The 22,563-nt window shown below is 40.3% G+C and overlaps 1 protein-coding gene across 2 annotated transcripts in view; it reads left to right on the top strand.

Moving 5' to 3' along the window:
* The first annotated feature begins 286 nt into the window (after window positions 1-286).
* The window catches only part of LOC144523078 (BMP/retinoic acid-inducible neural-specific protein 3-like), a 47,648-nt gene continuing 25,371 nt past the window's right edge, over window positions 287-22,563 (top strand). Inside the window, exons 1-4 of one of the 2 annotated variants that reach the window (XM_078258378.1) lie at window positions 287-860; window positions 1,177-1,484; window positions 18,706-18,896; window positions 21,166-21,350. In XM_078258378.1, the coding sequence (XP_078114504.1) occupies window positions 1,231-1,484; window positions 18,706-18,896; window positions 21,166-21,350 (630 nt within the window). In that variant the 5' untranslated portion in view covers window positions 287-860; window positions 1,177-1,230. Of the gene's footprint in view, window positions 861-1,173; window positions 1,485-18,705; window positions 18,897-21,165; window positions 21,351-22,563 lie in introns of both variants that reach the window. The other variant, XM_078258377.1, reaches the window with a different exon arrangement.

Here is a 22,563-nt window from a genome sequence, read left to right as displayed (position 1 = left end):
CATCCTGCTTTGGATCTCTATTGATCGCAACAGCAGGTAACTTCTGTCGGTTTTATAAAATGAGGTATCTGACTCGAGCATATCGGCATCCTCTGACCCCCCCCCCACCTCTGAACACCTCCTACTCTCACTTCCTTCAGTTACATCTTAGCCAACCGAGAGTGTGCTCGCTGCTGGAATAAATTGAATTGCGGTTGTATGGTACACGGAGGGAGGGAGGGGGGGAGAGAGAGAGAGAGAGAGAGAGAGAGAGAGAGAGAGAGAGAGAGAGCAGCGAATGCCATTCACACGTTCAGTGCGCTGGGAGTCCAGGCACCGTCAGCAGCTTTCCGTGCGCCCTGCATGCGCTCCGAGCGCGTCGCTCCAATAAAGAGCAGAAATGAGTTAGAGGGCAGCAGCTTTAGCGACGCTCCTCACATGCCGGTGGTCATTTTGGCCCCCCGCACATTCATCGACTCCAAAACCTACTGGTTTGTTTAAAAAAAAGAAATTGGTCTACCTGGAAGGTTTGACCCTGTGCGCACTAGAGGCATCGTGTCCGCTGCGACTCATTCCGTTGGATTGGACCTACAGTACTTACTACGCATCGTCTGAGGCTCTCCGCTGGAACTATATGCCACTGTGAAAAAAGAGAGGAGAAGAGCGCGCTCGGGGGAGGTTGGATGTCATCTTCTGTTTCGCTCAAGTTGCGCTGCCCCTAATTGTGCGTCTGTTTCCATTTGTGGCGATAATCCTAATAAAGTCTTTTGCCAATGTCGCCGCGTCTGTGCGCCGAACCGAACCCAACTTCACGGTCCTATCAGGGGATTTTGCGGAGACTAATTCCGACCACTCCCGGACCACAACACTTACACAATAAGGTAAAAAAAAACGTCATATTAAAACAATAACGGAATTGTACACATTGAAGCTTTTCTAGCATCCAATTTAAAATGAATATACATTATTTAAAAATATATATAATTTGCTTTATTATGTGCATTACGCACACGCACTGTATATACTCTAACCTCTAAAAACAATAGTGACCCTTTGCCATCATTTATGACCCAGCAATACTGGAGAAATGCAGCTCTCAGTTCATCTTTATCCAACTCACGCCCAAACCAAAATTACAACCTTGTTGATATCTGCTTCAACTCCTCTCCCTCTTCCTCTGCTTCCTCCTTCCAGCAGGACTCATCCGGAGTGCAGGGAGCATGAGGAGTCACCGGGGCCGGGGGAAGCAGCATGAGTGGCCCGTGCATCTCCGTTAGACTGACGGCCCTCATGTTTCTATGGAAGTGGTTAACATTAAGCCTGCTCCAGAGCTGGGTGTCAGTAGGGGCCAGGGCAGCGGACCCTGTCGGGGCTGGCTTCAGCGGCTCCACCGGGCCACTGGGCTGGCTCCTGTCGGACAAGGGACCTTTTCACCACTCCCAGGAGTTTGTCGATTTCACAGAGCGCTACCAGCAAGGATTCACCACCAAGTACAAGATATACAGGTGAGAGACAGTGGACAGCTGGGGCCAGGCATAACTGTCTGCAAAGCTCAGATGCCTGTGGGGAAGGTTGTTTGTGAAATGGCCCAAATGCAGAGCATGTTGTGTAATTTCTTTTAAGCCTTGTGGCCTCCCTTGGAAGAGAAGATGCGTTTCTGCAGGATCTTTAGAAAAGTATAGGCAATAGATCACATAATACTTTTTTTGTCTATAAAAGATGCAGATTTAGTAGGTGGCAAAGTGTGGGATGATGCGTTGAGAGATTACTTAGTGGAGTTTTACATATAAATAAAAGCTCTGCATGTGTTCTATACATATAGCTTATCTGGGTGTGACTGGCTGCTTCCTCTTTATGTGGGCAGCAGAGACATATGGTTTAAGTATGATACAAACCCTCAGAAAGCTGCATATCAGTGGAAACTTAAAGTGGAGATAGAGCAGGAGGGTTTGGGCAAAGCAGCGGGATGTAACAGATATCTGACTGAGCCTGTTGATGTGTGACAGTGGGTAGACGTGTGGTGTGAAGTATAGTTGTTTTTTGTTTTTATAGAAGCAGCAGGGTATTGTTTTAAAGACGTTTTTCTTCAGGTTGCAAACTCCCACGTATGAATTCACAGGATTTTAGATAGTTTAGTTTTAGACATTTTTCTGTCAATCAGATGGCATTAAAAGTATACAACATGTATGCTGTTTCATTTTGTTTTTTTTAAATAACACAATTCTGAATCTTGCTTTTCAAGAGAAAGCATGTTGGTTTTGTCATTTCACAATTCCACCAAAGTTTACCAACCATACAAAGTGAATGACTTTGGCTACGTACAGTACACAAGCAAACCATACTGTAACAGCTGTAAACCTCAACTGTACTCAGCAGGCTTTCTTCGTTTGTAAGTCGTCTGTGTGTACGTAAGCGTGGGTGTGTGTTTGTGCATTATACTCAACACCCAAACTCAGACTGATACAATTATTTTAGGTGGTTGTTCAGTGTCCGTTTAAGGCAGTAAGCATGGCAAAGTGTGTGTGTGTATGTGTGTGTGCTTGTTTAACTATATTTGTGGGGTCCAAAAACCTGTAGTCCAGTATTCTTGCGGGGTGCCAACAGCGTTGTGGGGCCAAAATGCTGGACCCTGCAAGTTTAAAGGGCTGTTTGATGGTTAAGACTTGGTTGTAGGATTAGGGATAGAATTAGGTTATGGTTAGGGTGAGGGTAAGGGTTAAGGTTAGGTATTTAGTTGGGATGGTTAAGGTTAGGGTAAGGGGCTAGGGAATGCATTATGTCAATGACGGGTCCCCAAAAAGATAGTGCCACAAACCTGTGTGTGTGTGTGTGTGTGTGTGTGTGTGTGTGTGTGTGTGTGTGTGTGTGTTTTATACATGTTTATTTTACAAAGTCCCATACTAACTGTATTTTGCATACTTTGATGTTTTGACTTCAGGTTGTCGGGGTCCTCTAGAGGTTAGAAGAAACTTCTCTGATCTATAGTCAAACCTTTTCAAAATACATTTTTCATGTGGAGTAGCATAATTTTTGGGGGGTTGGGTTTCTCGATGTTGATGTACTGTTTTCAACCGACAACAACAATAAGGTGACCATGATCGGGCGTGCATACTTGAGTGTCTGTATAAGTGGCTGTGTGTTGTGCCAGGAAAGTGTTGATGAGAGCGGTGCTAGCAGAGCATCCGCAGCCGTGAAGTGGAGAGGCTGAGTCCAGCTGAACAGAGGTTTGACTGACACTGGCATTTAGCAGCTGACAGGGGTGACAATGCCAGGCAAAGATAGAGAATGTAGCGCTGTTGGCTTCCTCACATCCATCACTTCCTCCCTCGCTGCCTCTCTGCTGGCCTCTTCTTTCCATCTCTCGCAGTGTCTCTATACCTCCCTTTCTCCCTTCCTGTGTTTTTGTCTTCGTACCCCACCCTTAGCACTAAAGTTGAACAGATATTACACATACATACACAATATTCACAGTTTACCTAAAACTCACATGGGAATTGTCTGACCTACAGACTGATACCTACAGTATGACTACTAACCTCTATCACCAAATATACAGAAATACAAACTTGACAAGTCCATAACCCTCCTTTCCCCTTGAGCTACAGTGGCCTTTTCAGTTTCCTCTAAAGAAAAGTAAGCTGACTAATTAGAGCAAAAAATCCAACTCAAGTGAAGGGGAAGATTATCAGTTTGTTAAAAAGTGGAATGCAATTCCTGCGTTGTCGTTTGCTTTCCTTGCCTTGAACAGCAAGTCTTTTTAGGCTTTAAATATCTTGCACCCGAAGCACCGCCATCCATAGCTGAGCAGTCGAGGATGCCAGTTAGCTGAGAGCTGAAGAGATCAGAAGTGCCTTTAAAATGCAACGGGCTGCACAGTTTTTTTGTCCCAAAACTGACTCATGATTTTTTATAAAGCCAGGAAAATCTAGGCAAAGTAATCTTTGGGTCATTCGTATTGATCAACAACACTGTTGTGCTTCGTGCAGACACATTACAGTCCTTTATGGGTCAGTAAAAATCTTGTTATTGGCTCTTGAATTGTCACCGCTATGGGTTGTAATCCTAAATCCAAGTCCAAAAAGGCAAACTGGCTTCTTGTAGAACTACTGAGCAGCCAAAATGTCTTCAATGTTGACAGTTTTCCTCAATGCTTTTGCAAAAATGTTTGGTCTTTGTAGCTGTAGAAAAGAAGTATATACACGCAGACTGAGATAGAGGCAGAGGAATAGTAATACAAAAACCTTTAATTATCTGCCAGGTTAGAAGAAGTTTAAATAAAAACATTAAAATCCAACCTCTGTCTCCGCCTTTGTCTCCATATCTATCTCTGTTTTCTCTTTTCTCTCTCCCACTCTCTCGCCCTCCCCCATTCTCGCTCTTCCTCCCTCCCTTGTCGAATGATCTCAAACCAATTGCTCTTCCTCGCTCATAAATATTCTCCAGAGCTCAGTTGGCCTTTACCGTCAGGGGGCAGGGAAGAGGGAGTCGGGGATGAGGGGGAGGACCGCAGGAGTGTCATTTCAGAGGTGTATCCCCCCCTGCTGGCCGGTCACTGCACCGGAACAGCTTGTAGCCATTTCTAATAAAAAAAAAAAAAATTAATTAAGTTTTACAACAACCTTCCATCTTATTAAAAGAACAGATTTAAAAGCTTGAGAATCACAGCTTTCTGTCACACTGGTGTAATGTGAAGCATTGTAACAAAGTGATTTTCAAACTGCAAATCCTCTGAGTGAAATAGGTTTTCTTCTTCTCAAGGTCTCATCAAATGCAATAATGGAGGCGATGAATTAATGGGTTCAACGCCTTTTAAAAGCAGCGAAACACAGCCATAGGAGGCACTTAATATGACTTCCGCTGTGATTGCAAAAAAAAATGCACGTGTTATGTCAGGCATAATGGCTGGTTTTAAAACACTTATTCATTCTTTTATTCTTTGTCTTCTCCTACGCAGGGTTGCAAATCTCTTAAAAGCTTTGTGGCTTTAATTTTATAGTGAAAGCAGTCGGCTGGTTGCATGTTTCCTCGTTCGCCAGATACACCTGGGCATATTCGCAAAAGACAAGACTAAAGCAATTAACAGCATTTCTTAATTGACTGCTCTTGCGGTTCACACTGATGGCATGAGTTCAAATTAAAGCTATTTTGTGCAGTTGCTGCTGTTACGCACGCATCAGAGGTGGAAATGTGTGTAAAATGAACAAAAGCATGTTTCATTTCATAATTTAGAAGCTTGTGGGGTTGTGAAATCATTCCTGTGAACGTGAGAATCTCTTGCGCCATCATTTCTGTAGTCGAGCCACAGCCACAGACAATAACATATTAGTCAAAATGTCAGCTCCTCCTTTTTTCTTCTTCATGGGCCATAACTTTTATATCACGCCTCATCTGACGTGCTTTCTCCTTCTCTTTTCTCTTGTCAGCCAACTGGCTATCACATTGACTTCATGTGATGTAAGGAGTCGTCTCTTGTAATTATGGGGTGATTAGTTTTTCCAGTATATGCAAACATGTTTGTAGAGAGAATATGTGTTGTGTTATCATGTCATTTAGATATGGTGGAAGTATTCTGCTTTTTCTGTCTCGTGTTTGTGATAATGCTGTTGTGTTTTGAATGCTTTAGATGAGACAGCACATTTAAAAGGGATTATACAATGGGATGAAATACATGGGTATACAACCGCATACATGGAGCAATGAAGAAATGAAAAGAAAAGAGAGCCTTGAAGAAAAACATACTACCCCAACACCCCCCCTTTTTTTTGTTGTTGGTCCAATCAGATACTTCATTATCTTACCATGTATGTCTGTGCTGACTACTGACTGTCTACGATAAATACAAAAATAAGTAAAAAAAGAGTACCATACTATAGTCAACCATGCCATATATAATACAGTAGATGTACAGGAAATAATAAATAATGAATATTTAAGACAGCAATACAAACTCTTAAACTCTTCCATTCTGGTAAAGGCATTTTAAATATAAATATCTCATTTTCAAATCAAAGGGGCAACTCGACTTTTTGGGAATGTTTTCTTAAGATGCAAGGCGTGATGTTGTTAAAGCACCACAAAAGCTCTTATCTAAAGGTGAGGGAGGACAGTTGGGTCAGCAAAGTATTTGATTTTACATGCTGAGACTGTGACCTTCCCTATTTTTCGAAAAGTCAACATTGTTTTCTTTGCACCATCTCCATGATATTTCCCTAACCTTAGTGTTTGTGCCTCAACGAAGCCAACTTTCATATCAATCATTTTGTAATAATTTTGACAAACAATTAGGGAGGCCAGATCAATTAAACACATTGGGAGGCAATGATAAACCTCTTTGTTTGTTTAGTTTGGAGGACTTGTTGGGAAGATTGCCTTAATGGTTTGTGTTGAGAGAGAATAGGACATCAACTCTGGTCTCTGGGTTCAACGTAGTCTCCATTGCCAGACCTTTCTCCACAGCGCTGCCGAGGAGGTTCTGGCTAGTCCACACAGCAATCTGGGATGGGAGAAAAACGCATTTCTTTAAACCAATCATAATCGTCTTGGGCAGCAGTAAAGGCCGGACGGAGCAATGGTGCATCTGCAAAACAGCCTTGGAAAGGAACTTGTCTTGGTGGAACATGTGTACGTTCGAAAGTTGTTTTAGTCGTGCAACAGAAAACTCAGATTGGACAGATAGTCTAGCTAGCTGTCTGGATTTACCCTGCAGAGATCTGAGGAGCAGTTAATCATAGTCATAAATCCACCGGAGTTTAGAACGCCAAAAAAAAGAAAGCGCAATGTGAGGGACACCCGGCGGAACCTCCGGAACAATCCCGTAAATGAAACGTCGACGATATAGACTAGGTTCAACGTAACAAAACCGTACACCCAACTGGAGTCTCTGCGGTGATATAACAATGCTCATCCATACTTCCACCTCAGCTACTAAGAGAGGACACATAATAATAGCAAGACAGTTAGCTGTTCCTTGGCACTACATTCCAAACATAGGTTGTTTCAAGCAATATGAGAATAAAGAGATATATGGGCAAGTAAAAAAAAGGTAGGTAAAACTATTTCACTATTCTGCCTTGGTATCATTGCAATAAACAGTTAGTCATTGAATGCAGTTTGTTTCACACTTCATTTATTGTTGGTGCTATGTATATATTTTAATGCAGAACACATTCCAGCACTGCCCCTCCACTTTCCTGGCATATGTAACCAAATCAATCTGACCTTGTTGTAAACAATGTAGAATGCTGTTGCAGGTAAGGGGCTGTTGATCCGGCAATGGTCTCGTTTGTTTTCAATCAATATATTAGTGTCTGGAAATGATTATGGTAAAGATTTGTTTGCAAACACATTGCAGAACAGAACCAGAGAGATAGTGTATACCGAGATACAGTTTTCATCAAACTGCAGTTTTCTCTCATGCATGAATGACAGAGTCATGCAATGACAGAGTTGTGGTGGAGACAGGTCTATCGTCCTCCACTCAAGAGGTTGACTGTGTCTCCGGGACAGAAACAGAGCAGCCTCCTCCCCATGATCACCAGCAGCAATGGCAGTGACGAGGACTTCATCCAGCGCGAAGCTTATGGCTTCTGACAAGTGTGTGATGGGGGAGTTATCAGGGCCAGAGGTCCACGGAAGGAGAAGCAGCTTCTATGAAAGAGAGACTCTGTTCGACTATATTTTATACGGATGGCCATTGATCATTGGGGTAGAGTCTGTACCACTTTCAGTAGGTTTATTTGTCCCCTCAAAGTCTACTTATAGTTGAGCAAGCTTTTTACTTTAAAAACACAATTAACAACAACACTAACTGAAGCTGTTTTCTCATATGAACTCCGGACAATATCAGGAGAATCAGGTCCAGAGTTTTCCTTTCACACATTTGTTTCTTTTATTTATTTTGAACAACATCAACATACTGTAAAAGACGAGAAAAAGAAGAAAAAAAAGTTATGAGTTATGAGTTTGAGAAGGAGCAGGCAGAAGCATAATGCTTATACAGTCCTGCATCTACTTTACAATATCATATTATTACATAAAAAAACAAATAGATATGCGTATACAACATTTTAAATCATACAACAATCCAATAACTTAAACAACATACAACTGTACTGTGTGTACATTCCCATTTATATATCCAGGTCACCTTTCTGTATTGGTATATTCTGTATAATTACAGTTTTCTTGAATATATTTTTGAACTATATAATAGTATGGCACTGTTTGATCTCATTGTTTAGACCATTCCACAAGGTCACCCCACGAACTGAAATGTAGCGCAAAATAGGAGATTGGCCGTGTCAGACACGTTCTCACCGGAAATACTCTTTTTGGTTTAGGCGAGGGGTGACGCCTGGGTAGAGCGTGCAGGAGGCAGGACATGACACTGATTACACTGTGTCACGGAGCTGCATTTGGTCATGAACAACCAAGTCTCTTTCCGTTCCGTTGACCCTTATTCACAGAAGTTCCTGAATCGCATTGTCTCTCCAGGTAGCCGTTTTCCTTGGCGTCTTTGTGTCAGTGACCCTTATTTTTCATCCTTGCATGTTTGTTTTCTTCCGGTTTCACCCCAGCCGCATGATAGTAACGTCATCAACATGCCCACTTGCTCGCTGTGAATTTTCCGCACAATGAGCTGCTCTATTCACACATTGGCTCAATCGGACATTACGCAGACTTTGCACTTGGGAGCTGGCAGTGCCTTCTTATACAGGTCCTCTGGGTAATGTCTAAACAAGTTCAGCGTTGCAGTCCATGTGTAAAAGGGGCTTGGAATAATCAATCCCAAATTTAAAACTGGTTGTGTCAGGATGCAATGGCAGAGTGTCTTTTCAGTGCACAGGAAGTTGTAAATCAAAACTTTCAGAGTAGATTTAAGGATCACTAATAACTGCTCTTCACAGCACAACTTTAATAAAAAATGTTGAGACATGTTATGATGTTTTGGCAGCAAAGTCCTATACATCTTCAGGAATACAAACAATTATTTACCGTCACTGTATAATTACATTTTATAATTTTAACTTTTAGATAAGAAAAGGTCATGAATACAGTTTTACACTTATTTAATAGAGAAAAGAAAAGCTTTAGTTTGTTTTACGGCCTGTGTCACTATTCTTGATAACTTGGCCTGTCCGCCTAATATTGAGATATTGGTAACATTGCTTACCAGTGATATCATTTCAAAATGTGATAATAACTGAAAGCAATGACATTAAAAAAATGAGACCCAGATTAGAATAAAGCATCTCAAAGCATATCAACTGTTAAAGTGATAAACAACTAAGTGAGAGCGCTTTTTTGCAGGTTGCAAAACATGAGGTGCGCCGTGCTGCCTTTTTTGTTAAAGCCTTCTATTAAAAAAACAACGAGCAGCTTGCTGCGTCTTTCTAATTGTTATTGTTGCTAAGCAGCCGCCTCTCAATTCATCCCATTTGCGAATCAAACGCGAATTCAAATTCAACAGAAATGACGTCAGGTGCTTTTAGATAGACACATTGCATGTTAACCACCACGATTAAACACTAGAATTTCTGATCTGAGTTGACGTTTTTTTCAACTCGAGACATTCAGATCACTCCAAAAACACAAGATGCATGGAGTAAAAAAAAAAACGTGAAGCACAATGAAAAAGCAGCGAGCAAAAAGCCACACTCTCATTGAAAAGAATTACAAAAAAACGTCCTACAGGCACTCTGCCTGATCGGGGCCTAAGTGTAATAACAAAAATGGCATGTATGTGGTGACACATTGTGTGCAGCTATAGAGATTATAATTTTAAAAAGCCCATGCAGGCATGTCATTGAAAGAACGCGAGGAGCAGGATTTAGCGTAGCTGGTGGCTCTTCTATCTTCTGTTCCATTTGTTTGTAAGTGTGTGTGTGTGTGTGTGTGTGTGTGTGTGCGCGTGTGTGTGTGTGTGTATTTGTGTATGCGCAGCGTGTATTAACAGTATGTACATGCCTCATTATGTACACAATGTGATTCCAGGCATTCCTTGTTTTCTGTGTGAAGAGGAGTCTCTTGTCAACAGTGTTATGACAAATAGGCAGTACAAAAGGGATCAGTAGGCTTCATGTCAGCAAATCATGCTCTCTCTCTCTCTCTCTCTCTCTCTCTCTCTCTCTCTCTCTCTCTCTCTCTCCGACTTGCCCTTGCTTTCTGTTATCAGAGGTGTAGTAATATTCTTCGGACCTAAAAATCAATAAGCAATTGCATTTTTAACAAACAAAAAAAAGAACGTCTGAGTTTGAATTGCCTCAGTATGCTAAAGTACAGGAAGATTGCATGTTGTTAAAGCTTTGCTTAAAGGCAAAAGAAAAAAAAGAAAGAGATAGCCACCATTTTACATAAATGGCTCACTTGGTGAAAAAGCAGTACATTTTCACCAAGTGAGCCATTTATGTAAAATGGTGGTTATCTATTTCTTTTTTTTCTTTGTTGTCGGTTGGAGTAATCCATTCAGTCAGAGACATTTACATCAGGGAAGTAACTATTTAAAGAAAATAGTTACACTGGCAAAAAAAGGCTCATCCTCAACAAGGATGATTTCTCTAACAACCCAAATAAACACACACACACACACACACACACACACACACACACACTCACAAACACTACATTGGTAAAGTCGAGGTCTGTTGAGGTGGCGGATGCAGTTGCAGCAGCAAACAGCATTGGCATGAGTGTATCAGCAGCAGTGGCGGTTCTAGGGGTGGCAAGGGTTGCCAGTGCTCCCTTGACCCCCCTCTGGCCCCCCTTACTGTGACAAATATTTTCCTACATTTTTCACCCCATCTTTATCCCCGAAGATTGGATATTACTCATGTTTGGTGATAAATAAAATGTAGGTTAACACCGAATGAGTATTCTTGTGTTTATTGTTACATGCGTATCATTAGTCTTTTGTAGAACCAAACCTATGGAGGGTTGGTGGTATGTACGTATGTATGTGCTTTTATTTGGTACTCCTAAAATTGCATGTGGCCCCAGCCTGGCCCCTCCATTTGAAATGGTCTAGAACCACCACTGATCAGTGAGAAGGTTACTAAGGCCACTGTGTACCCCTGGCCTGTACGAATATGATTGGATGGTCATCTGGTAACCAAGCAGCCAATGAATGAGCCACTGATGGAAATGCATGAATGAAGAAGCTGATGTCAATCATACTGTAAAAGCATGCTTGATTATTGCAAAAACAAAGACTTTTTTTATTTTTATTTATATCTATAATTATCTTATAAACCAACATATAAAATATAATGTGATTTTTATTTTCATTCCATTTAATGAGACTAAAGAAAAGACAGCAATTGGTTGTTTTTCTGGTGAGGACAGTTCAAATAAGGGTCATCAAAATGAACTACAATTATGTTTTCCTGTTTGCTGAAAGTGACTACCTTTCCATACCTTTTTATGCCCAGACATCCACCTCGACCTCCTCCCACAGAGGTGTTGGGGTGCTACTTCCACTTTTGCTTCTCAGCGACAGCAAAGTGCCTGACTGGAGACTGCAATTTGCTTCCTGTCTCCTACAGTCAACCCTATTTTTGAAGAAATACTTGGGCAATTTGGGAAAATATGTTTATTGACTTTCTTGCAGAGAGTTAGCTGAGAAGATCGATACCACTGTCACATCTGCAAGCTAAATATAAGCTCCAGCCTGCAAACAATTATCCTAACAAAAAATTGGAAGCAGGGGGAAACTGCTAATACTCTGTACTCTGTTATTTATTTATTTTTTTAAATCTTTATAGCAGCACTTCTACAGCTCACTGAATAATGCGTTCTATTCTCATTTGTTTAATTTCTATTCAAGTCTAAGTGTAAAAAAAGACAAGTTGTGCTTTTATTTGGAGTTATGTAGAGGGCTTTTAATGGCTGGGAGAAGGGAATTTCTGGCTCTTGTTGGGGTTGCCAGGCAACCAGGGGATTTTCCTGAATAATGAGTAATAAAGACTGACTTTAGTCTCCTTTAGCCCATCTGTCGAGTATTATTTTAGAACAGACAGTAACATTTTGAGTTATTCAATGACACCAAAGCAGGAAAAGAATAAATATGTAGTATGGCCAATATATCGATATTATATTGATATTGATGTATAAGACTAGATATCGTCTTGAATTTTGGATATTGTAATATCGTGATTTGACACAAGTCTTGTCTTTTCCTGGTTTTGCAGGCTGCATTACAGTAAAGTGATGTAATGTTCTGAATTTACCAGACTGTTCGAGCTGTTGAGCTGCTTGCCTTAACCCACTTCGTCATTATATTCACATTATTGATGATTATTTATCAAAAACCTCATTGTGTCAATTTTATGTGAAAGCACCAAAAGTCAACCTTACTTGAATGAGATGTCCAATAAGTTGGACTCTTCTTCAACCCCTCAGCATAGGACTTGGTTGCTTCCTTTATCACCATGTTGCATCCCCAAATGCAATTCATCCTAATCCTCTACAGGGGTTTTAGAATGCCTGTGGCTATGATAACAGTCTCAGTAATTTAGTGTTTGAAATGCGGACTTGAGTAACACTTGGTAGCATCAAAGGCATGACCAATCTAAATGAGCAGGAAACAGTATGCTGTGTTGTTAAAAGGACCTCTCAGCTGGTTTAATAGGATTTTCACAAATTAATGGTCTGATGTTTGTTTGATCATGTTGGAGAAACTGTTGGTGTCAATTCCATGAAGCGTTCACAACCAGCAGCTATTAACTACATCATTACACTCTCTTCTGTCGTCTTGATCTCGCTTTCGTTCCCTGTTTGTCTCCACGGTGGGTGGATTACCAAAAGACACAAGTGTCTCCAGCATTTCTCCCCCATCCTACTTCCACTCTCATTTGACTCTCCAGCTCCTGTTGAGACTGGATCATCATAAGCTCAATTTACAAAGTTGATGAATGCCAATATAAAGGTGCCTTTAAGGAAAATGCACGAAATGCAACCGGCATGCGTAGAATTTCTTTTGATGTCGCTCAAATGAAAAGCCTCTCTGTTTGTAATTCTCAATTTCTAAAATCATCTATCTGTGTCTAATGGTGCCTGCGTATTGAGAAGGATCAATGTCACATCAGATTAAACCAAGAGAAGAAAAACAGCAAACTGCGACAAAGAAAAATTTAAATCTGAACATTGAAAACTGCAGAGCAGTTGCAGTTACTGTAGCTTGCAAGGTCTTCCATATTCATGTAATTGGGTTCATCTTCCTGAATGAAGCATGAAGGACTTTTCTTCCATTTTGAACAATTCTCTTTGGGGAGGTCCTTGAAATAACATTGAGTCTACATCAACCGACTGTTTTGCACGACTGGTTATTTTGGTATCTGGGGTAACCCAGCTACAAACACACACATATGTTCTCGCTTAGGCTTCTTTTGATGATAAACTAAAGTTTGTCTATCATGGAAAGGTAAATGTTGGGTAGCTTGTGAGTTTCTTTTTTCTTTTTCTTCGCTTACAAAAATGCAAACCATTTCCAAATGATTTTCTTTCACCTGATGCCACAGTATTTGCTTTTTGTCTCCTGCCCCGTTTTCTTTTCTTTTAATTGAATGCTGTATTCCGAGAGCTTTGATTATTTAAAACAAAAAACAATGTAAAAAACAACAACCTAGTTTTGTAGTGGCCGTTTATAGATTTTTTCAGGCCTACCCTGTCTCCTAAAAAATATCTTTATATACTACTGATACTACAAGCTTACATCATGTGGGACTCAAGATGAGGAACATACTCTCCCGTGTTATATTGCTACGATTTGTAGACAAACTTTCTTCACTGGGAAAAACGTTGCCAGTGAGTATAATCTGACCAACAAAAACTAGATGGATTAACAGAAGAAAACCTGCCTGCATGAAGTCAGAGGTGAAATGAGACTTTTCTGAGTCAGTTAAGTCATTTAATTAACTTCCTCCCCTTTACACCACTATGGCTCAAAATAAATGTGCATTAATTACATGAGAATAAGAGAAAACAAAATGTATCGCAATCCACAATTTCTCCAGTGTGTAAATATTGTGCATTTGCTTTGTAAATACAGAGTTTTGATATGTAGAGCAATGAACTGGACATAACTGCTGTAAAGTCATTACACAGTATCTGAGTGAAACAGCGAGAAAATGAGAGATGAAGGAAAACCGTCTTTAGAGGTAATCAGCTCGCTGCGTATGCATGCAAATATTTGGAACACCTGCAAAGATAATTCAAGTTATTTTTTCTTTCTCTTTTTTTTTCTTTGTCTTCTTTCTCCGTGACAGTCGAATGTTCTGATGATGAGTTCAAATGAGAATGCATCGTAGCTCAACACATTAACATTAGCATGAGTGAGACACAAGCGACAGAAGAATCGTAAAGCTCATTCATGCTAGACTAATTAACTTGCAGCCTGAAGAGGGATTTTAACATTGTGTAAATTGTTACAGAGGTTTTGGTTTCATGCATCAATACCATGAAGTCTTCACATGTTATATCAGTCATATGTGACTTTTGTGTAAAGTTCATAAATGGGCCACAGAGTTGTTCAGGTTAATAGGAACAAACAACAGAATTCATGCGCAAATCTCTCTGAAAAGTTTTTAAAATGACTATGCATTACTGTTACCTGATTTAGCATTGTTTTAAAGATGTGGTATGGCCCTGTGTGGTTTCCCATCATTTTACAGAATTATGAAGCAGTCTTACCATAACTTGTGGTCTTTTTATACACCAGAGGATCAGACTTTAACCCTGCAGAATGCCTTTGTTTTTCACAAAGAATAATGACATTGAGGCTGATCTAAACAATAGTGTATGTGGGCCAGTGCCACTGTAATTGTCCATGTGATATACAGTATCACATAGAACCCAAGTACAGTATGACATTTTATTGGAACTCTACTTGGTGCTTAAACAAATCAAAGAATCTAATTAGTAGCCATATTTTTATATTACCACCAAGAAGGTTATGTTTTAGGTTTGCTTGTCAGGATGGTTACGGTAAAACTCCTGGCCCATGAAATCATGAAATTTGGGTGAAGGGTGTAGCATGGGGAATGGAACAACCCCTTCAATTTTGGAGAGGATCCAAATCACAGGGCGGATACACAAATCAAATTATTAAAGGTGATGTAGGTAGGATTGTGAAGATCCAGGACTTAGCCAAACAATTTCAACATCAACAACTTTTCAGTCTCTCCACCCCTTGCTAAAGCCCAAAACGGTCTCCTAAGCCCCTCCCCCCACAAGGGAGAATGAATGTGTGTGCATGAGCAGTGATTGACATGCAGTGAGACAACCCCCATTTGGTTGGCGGAGGTCTTGGCTCTCAGACTGCCCTTCCAGTTTTATAGTAGTGTTTCAAAATGTCTGAAGTAAATTACAAGAGGCTCCTTTGTCCTGAAAGGCAGTTTTACATTTTCTGATGGCTTCTCTTAAATGTATTTTGTGTTATTAAAATACACGATGTGTCGTGTGAGTGTAATTTAATTTTCAAGACAATTTCACTGTTAACATGCCTCAGGAGATAACACTAGCAGTAGCAGACATTTATGGAGCACGCTCAGTCACATACTGTACTGAACAGACACAATCTGCAGTGCTATGCTCGGTAGCGCGTTTCGACTGCATCAGCAGGTTATTCGCTGGGTTGATTCCCTGATTTGTTATGTTGGGCACCAAGCGACGCCCTCAGGCTGCCTGTACGCTGTGATGGATCTGAGACGGGCTGTGATGGACAGGTAGCAGGGTACAACTCCCCTGCTCTGATCACGGCTCCTTTAGTTCCTGCAGGTCCAGCTTGCTCAGAGGGGAGTTCGGCGTGTGTGTGTGTGGGGGGCTTACAGGTAGATGTGCAGCAGCCCCCTGCTTCACAGAGCTCCAGGTGAAATAAACTTGTGTGTGTCTGTGATAGGCTATTTCAGTCACTCAGCATCTCACTGAGAGGAGTTGAGGGTGAAATAAACCTGCAGTCTTCCATGAAACGAAAGATCTTTTCACGTGTGTTTGTGAGTGGCATGCAGAAGGTGAGGTTACATTGTGACTGCGTGTGTGTGTGCGTACATGTGCGTGCATGTGTGTGTGCTGTATCCACCAGCTTAGCTTTGGCACCAATCATAAATGTCCATCAGCGAGCAGCATGGCGAGGCATTGTGTCAACTGTTGATCACGGTTAAACACTAATGGCCGCTCGTTATGAAGAAACACAGATATGAAACGGGCCTTAATGAGCTGTTTTCTGTTTGTATTGTGCTCAGGGGGTCATTGTTATTGGTGAGAAATTGATTGGCAGCTACACCCGCACCCATGGGGGCTCTGCGATATTCTGGGTGATAGCAGAGTTGTTGCAGCAAGGACAGCTTTGTTAAGATGTTTGCAGCTGCAGGCTGCGTGAATACATGTGTGTTGGCAAGAGTATATTTGCATGAGGGAGTTGGTGTGTGTCTGTAGAGTGTTGGGGGTTCTATATGCATATATATTTATATATATAGAAACGGAGGACGAGCAAACAGTTTGTCACTTTGTGCAGTCCTGTCTGTTGCAGAAGCAAAATGTTTGAATGGGATTCTGCTAGGGGTTGGTGATATAGATAAAGTGATACTTGTTATTGAAAATCTCTGATCAATTTTGTTAAAATCAGTTAAGACATAGATTAATCAACGAGATGGGAATGTCTGTTTATCGGCTAATCCATTGAATAGCTGACAAATTTAAAGTCATTTCACATTGAAGCAAAAATACAACCTAATGTAACAATAGATAGCCTATTTAACCGCCACCCATCAATAAACCCACAGATAATTATAACCCACCTGCAATGCTTTTTGTTACACCACAGTATGGTTCAGTCTCAGTGCCCCTCAATCCTGTTTCCAGCAGCAGCAGGCAGCTATTTTCAGCAAACAAGCTCTGATAAACCCACTGTACACTAAACAGCAGACAGACAAAGCTATTGACTAGCTGGTAAAGAAAGTGGAACGTTTATCAGCTAAAAGCCAGATAGTTTTCTCAGGAGTTGGTGGAGACCAAATTAGAGCTTAAAGGTGAGTGAATATTGGACTTTCACTCATACAGTAGACGAAAACACAACTCCAAATGAATGTGGAATGTATTTTTTTTTCACTAGTGTCCCAACATTGATGAATGCAGTTAAGATTGGATATAAATTGTAGAGTAAAGTATTTTCTTTGTCTCAGTTCATAGGGCATTGTCATATTAACTAATAAACTGTAGAACTGGTATCCAAATTGCAGAAAATAAAATGGGACGTGGCTGCCAATCTGTCTTGTTACAGCATCCAACAGACTGTATCTTTGCGTTATCAAATCAAAATTAATAATAAAAAGATGAAATGGTTGAGTGATTTTCTCCGAAATAACTGTAAATAAGTCAAAACTAAGTATTTGCATGAGTCTTCTCACATGTTGTGGGGTTGTCTGAGTCATGGATATTGCTCAGCTTACATTGAAGATGTTCATTCCTCTCTGTATTTAATTCTCAAAATGAAATTACAATATTTTTTTGTTTTGCTTTAGATGTGTCTTGGTGGGAGGTGGGAGTGGAGAAGGTGGTGAAGAAGATATTGTTTCACTCTGTTTATTTATAATTGATTATTCTTTAAACAGACCTTCCGAGCACTTAATCTGAACAAGAAGGGTAGATGCAGAGTTTTTAGGAGAGATATGTTAATCAAAATAGATATGGTTTGTGTTGCAGCCACTCTCTGACATAACATGGTGTATTTTTGTGTGTAAATCTTACCTTTACAAAGCAAAAACACATTGAAAGGTAAATTCATGCAAGTGCATGTCCGATTTTATTTGTGTCAACCACTGATCCAACAGTGATTGAAAGGTCTACCATTTCTCTAGAACCATGTTTGGATAGAGCTAATCTATGCATCAAGCAGCAGCAATCAGTCTGCAATTGGTAGATAAAGGCAGCTGGCATGCTTCAAGGCCAGGCTGAGTATCAAACGACTTCATTTGAAGCCTGTTACCAACAAAAGAGGCCCTGAAAGCCTCCAATAGTGACACCAGATGAGAAAGGATTGCGCTGTTATTTAAAATCGGGGGAGAAAAAAAATGTTTTTCACTATAATTCAAAGCAATTCTCTGAGCCGGAGGTAGAAACAGCATGAGACCATTCATTAGTTTACTTTAAGTCCACATATTTAGCATTTATAAGCATCTTACAAACTGCCATAACTTTACTCTGCAACACACTATAACGTAGTTTTATGCAGCTATAAGGACACTTGTATGGGTTTATTAATGTATAGTATTTGTCAGCAATTTACCTTCTCATGCTATTTCTCTCTCAGGCTCAGATAATAGTGAAAAACACTGTGTTTCTCCACCCAATTTAAAAAAAATAGAGCAATGTTTTTCTTCTCATGTTTTTGAGGCGCTGTGGTTGGACAGTTACCTGTTTATGTTCTAAAGAGTGGTAAAAAAGATTGACTCAGGTTGTGCAGACACATTTTACGGCTCACAAGGAAAAGATCCGAATAAGATCCTCCATGTGAGGGGCAAGCTGTTTCGTCTACTTTAAAATCACAACAGTGGGTCAAATTTTCCTGATTTTCAAGAAGCAGAAAACAATAGAATTGGTGAATTTAGTCTTTGAATCATCCATACGTCTTGCTTCTGTTGGACCCTTGTCCTTTTCTCGAACGTGCCTGCATGTAGCATTCATGTGTTGTGTGTCCTTTGCTTACTCTTAGCATGTGTTTCTGTGACATTGCAGGGAGTTTGGCCGCTGGAAGGTGAACAGCGTGGCCCTGGAGAGACAAGAGAACAATGGCTTTCCTTTGCCGCTGGACCCAGAGTTCCTCCAGACCATTAGGCAGCTGGGAAGAAGGCCCAGTCTCAGCGCCATCACTGACAACATTATCAAGAAATACGGAACCCACTTCCTGCTCTCTGCAACACTGGGAGGTAAATAAAGTAGACAGGCTGTGATTGTCTTTGTTTTTATTGACCTACCTTAACACAAGGGGGAAAGCCCAAGATTAACATGTGGCCCTATTCCAAACAGGAAACCTTCCAGGAACCTTTTTAAGGCTTGTGAAACTTTACCAGTATTTCAACTTGAGCAACAAGGGTCTAAATTCAGTAGTGAGTGAAACAAAATGTAATTATACTGTATTTCATAATTGTTTTAAACACTAACTAGAACTTTACTATTTTGGAGGACTCTGAACGTCTCTTTTTCAACATCCATTCATACATCACAGTCATGCAGCAGTAAATTACAAAGAACTATGCGATGAATCTGCATCAGAGAAAGCTGATGCTTTCCATTATCGCTCTAATTAATCCATTATTTGTTCAGATGTGGTGGAAACCCTTAAATAGGAAAAGGTTAAGGGGACTTTTTTTTTCCTGTTCCGAATATATCAACCACAGTGTCCTAAGTTGGTACCATGTCATCAACATCTTTCTCTGCTTGTCCGTCATTGTTGCTGTAGACCATCAGCTATCAAATGAAGGAGAATTGCCATACAAGAGTGATCTTTTAAAATGGTCAAAGATCGAGCAGTTAAACATACAGTATTTGAAGCTCTAAAGCTTCTTGTGTGCTCAAACAACTAAATGTGTGACTAAATATTGTCTCAGCTGTGACTGTTGGATTGTTTTGTGGTTGTTTAAGCTCATATTGTCTGATTCAACATGTACAATCTATGTTTGGAGTTGTTAAAAAGAATCTCCAGTTTCCATAACAATGGATGTGAGTTAGCCAGAGTACTGTGCAGCAAAGCTCCCATGGCTATCTACTGCACCATCTCCTTCCAGCTCCTCTGCTGGCTCTTTTCATCTTGTGTCTCTTGTGCATAAACTCTCAAAGCCATGATGAATAACCAACAGTATTTAAAATAGATTGAAAAGACAATCACGTTTGTGTGTTGCAAACAAAAAGAAAGAAGTACAGGAGCTAAAGCATGGCCTGATATTACCTACAGCTGAGACTACAGCTGAGTGGGAGGTGGGGCTCCCAGCAGGGCTCCAAACAGTTTCTCTGTGAAAGAATTAGTTATGACATTACTTGTCAAAACAAGATCATATAGAATAGCGTAAATGTTTGATTTGGTTAAAGATATAGTATAGACATACAGTAGTATTTGAGAATTTTACTGTTTGTCTCACTTTCCCAGAGTCAGAAACTAATAAATGCCTGAGGACAGCCTTTTTATTTATTTGGTGTATTTTGAAGTTGTGTCAAACAGCAGTATTAGGCTATCTTGGCTCAATTGTTGAGTGTCTACGGGATCAAATAACATAGTCATGATGGGCTTTTCTCATCCCATAGGCATCCAGGAATTGAGCGAAACTAAGCAAGTAAACTAAGCTTTGTCTGAGAGAAGGCCCACAGTCTTACATTTTGAAAACCCCTGACCCAGTGGCAAGGAACATATAGGTTGTTTTTATCTAAGCAGTGTGCAAGTGTTTTAAAGGTGCTTTGTGTAGCATATTTTAATGTTAATAATTCTTGAAATAAAATGTGATTCTTGGTTATAACCCAATTTTACAAAGTTTCCAAAGGAAGTTTTTTTTTTTTTTATAGAAGAAATGTGTCAAAATAAAGAAGCTTGTTGCAATGCAATTAAGACTATTATACCATATTATTTCTGTAACTTTATTTGTATTGGAAACACTTTTTTTTTTTTTTTTAACGATTTCAGGACTTAATAAAGTACAAAGTGAGTTATTAAAATTGAGAGTTTTTTTCACATTTTGGTGGACACTGTATCCCCAGTGGAAATGTACATTGTTAGTTCTAAACTCTTTCCAAATTAAAACCAAATTCCCCATGAAAGCTCATGCTGTTAGAAAATGATTTTTCCATTGATCTTTCACTCTTTCCACCGTTTGTCAATACACTGTGCTCTGAAAGCTTTGGCTCTTTTCGTATTAAAAGACTTGGTGTTTCATAAAGCGTCTCAATTTGTGCACTATACTGTAACCACAGACGTATCACAATAACAACGTAGACCACAGTATAAAATGAACAGAGGCAGCTAAGTTTCTAATTAGCTTTCCACCTTTACCATGTTTATCTGCCTATGTGATGGTTTAATTAGCGCTGGCAGGTATTAATGGGTTAATATTTATCATTACACCACTGAGAACAGTGTGTGTGCATGTTCACAGGCGATGAGTCATTAATGAACTGTGTGTATGTGTCTGTGTGTGTATGTATTCTTAGGGGAAGAGTCATTAATGATCTTTGTGGACAAGCGGAAGTTGAGTCGGACATCTGAAGTGAGTGAACCCAATGGCACAGCTGTGACTCTGGAAGCTCTGCACCAGCTGGCTGCCTCCTACTTTATTGACAGGGAGAGCACCCTGCACAAGCTGCACCACATCCAGATCGCCTCCACCGCCATCAAGGTAAAAGCTTGCTGCTCTGAGTCAAACAATAGCAATAAAAGAAACAACCCCTTCTCACTCCCAACTCGTGAAATACTGACCCTTGCTCAGTGGCTCTCAGAAAAAAATGTGCTTCTAAATGGAACGCACCGGGCATAGCCGCAGCAACGGTAGCAAGTAGTATGAAAGACCGAAAATCTGGGTAAGAAGGTTGGTTGGGGTGGTCGATGGGTTCAACAACACTGGACTTTCAGCCAAGAGACCTTCGTGTCACTAGAAAAAAAACATTTTGTAACCCCACTCACGATCTTTTCCTAAACCTAATTGTCCCATTCTTGTGCCGCATGTCAGATAAACGTAAGTCCCGACCCAGAGCATCAAAAAGTGACGCCAAGAGTCTCGACCAAGCGCACCTTAATATGACGCCATAGGGCTACAGGCGAGGCTTGAGATCGTCAAATAGTGACGCCAAGACTCCCGACCCAGAGCGTCAAAAAGTGGCACCAAGAGTCCCTACCAAGTTCGTCTAAATATGACGCTAAAGAAGACTTTTTGCATCAGTAACAAACGCAAAAGGCACCTGACCAAGCAATGCTTTTTGACGCGATGGCAGTAAAAAAGCAGGTACATATTTGCCAGAGCTTTAAATTTTCATTCAATTTTTCATGGATGATTACAGCCATTACATGGCGACATTTTTCAGATTAGATATTGTTTTAGTGGATAAACGTAATTGTTGTATTTTTCATAACATAGCAAGTGCTCTTGATTAGCTCACTTACTAAAGAATTAATGAAATTATAGCCAGTATAGAGCATTCGAATGGGAACTCTATCAGCAGGTTTAGCTCATATTAATGAAAAGAGCTATTATTGCCACCCAGGGTCTAGTTTTTTTCTCTCTCTCTGGATTTAGTCTCCAGATGTATTCAGCATTCACCCTTTCAACCACTTTATTTTTACTGGCAAACATTACAAACATTGAGTTATAGAGTTACTGACCTACATGACATTGAGTTTATACAAATCATTATGGTGATAATAGAATATTATGGGATCTTTACCATGAAATATTGACTCGTATTGTTTTACTGTGCATGCAAACCTGCTGCCCTAATGAATGTTACGAAATCCACAAAACGGCAGTTGGGTTGTAGTTTTAAAGCTTTGTTAATTGTTCTGAGAGAAGCTATTCACGCTTAGACAAGCCAAAGATTTATCGTATTTTCTTTTTT

This window comes from Sander vitreus, chromosome 9, assembly GCF_031162955.1.
Source record: "Sander vitreus isolate 19-12246 chromosome 9, sanVit1, whole genome shotgun sequence".
Classification (NCBI taxonomy): domain Eukaryota; kingdom Metazoa; phylum Chordata; class Actinopteri; order Perciformes; family Percidae; genus Sander; species Sander vitreus.
The sequence above is the reverse complement of the archived record's forward strand: the minus strand, read 5'-3'. Positions and strand labels throughout refer to the sequence as shown.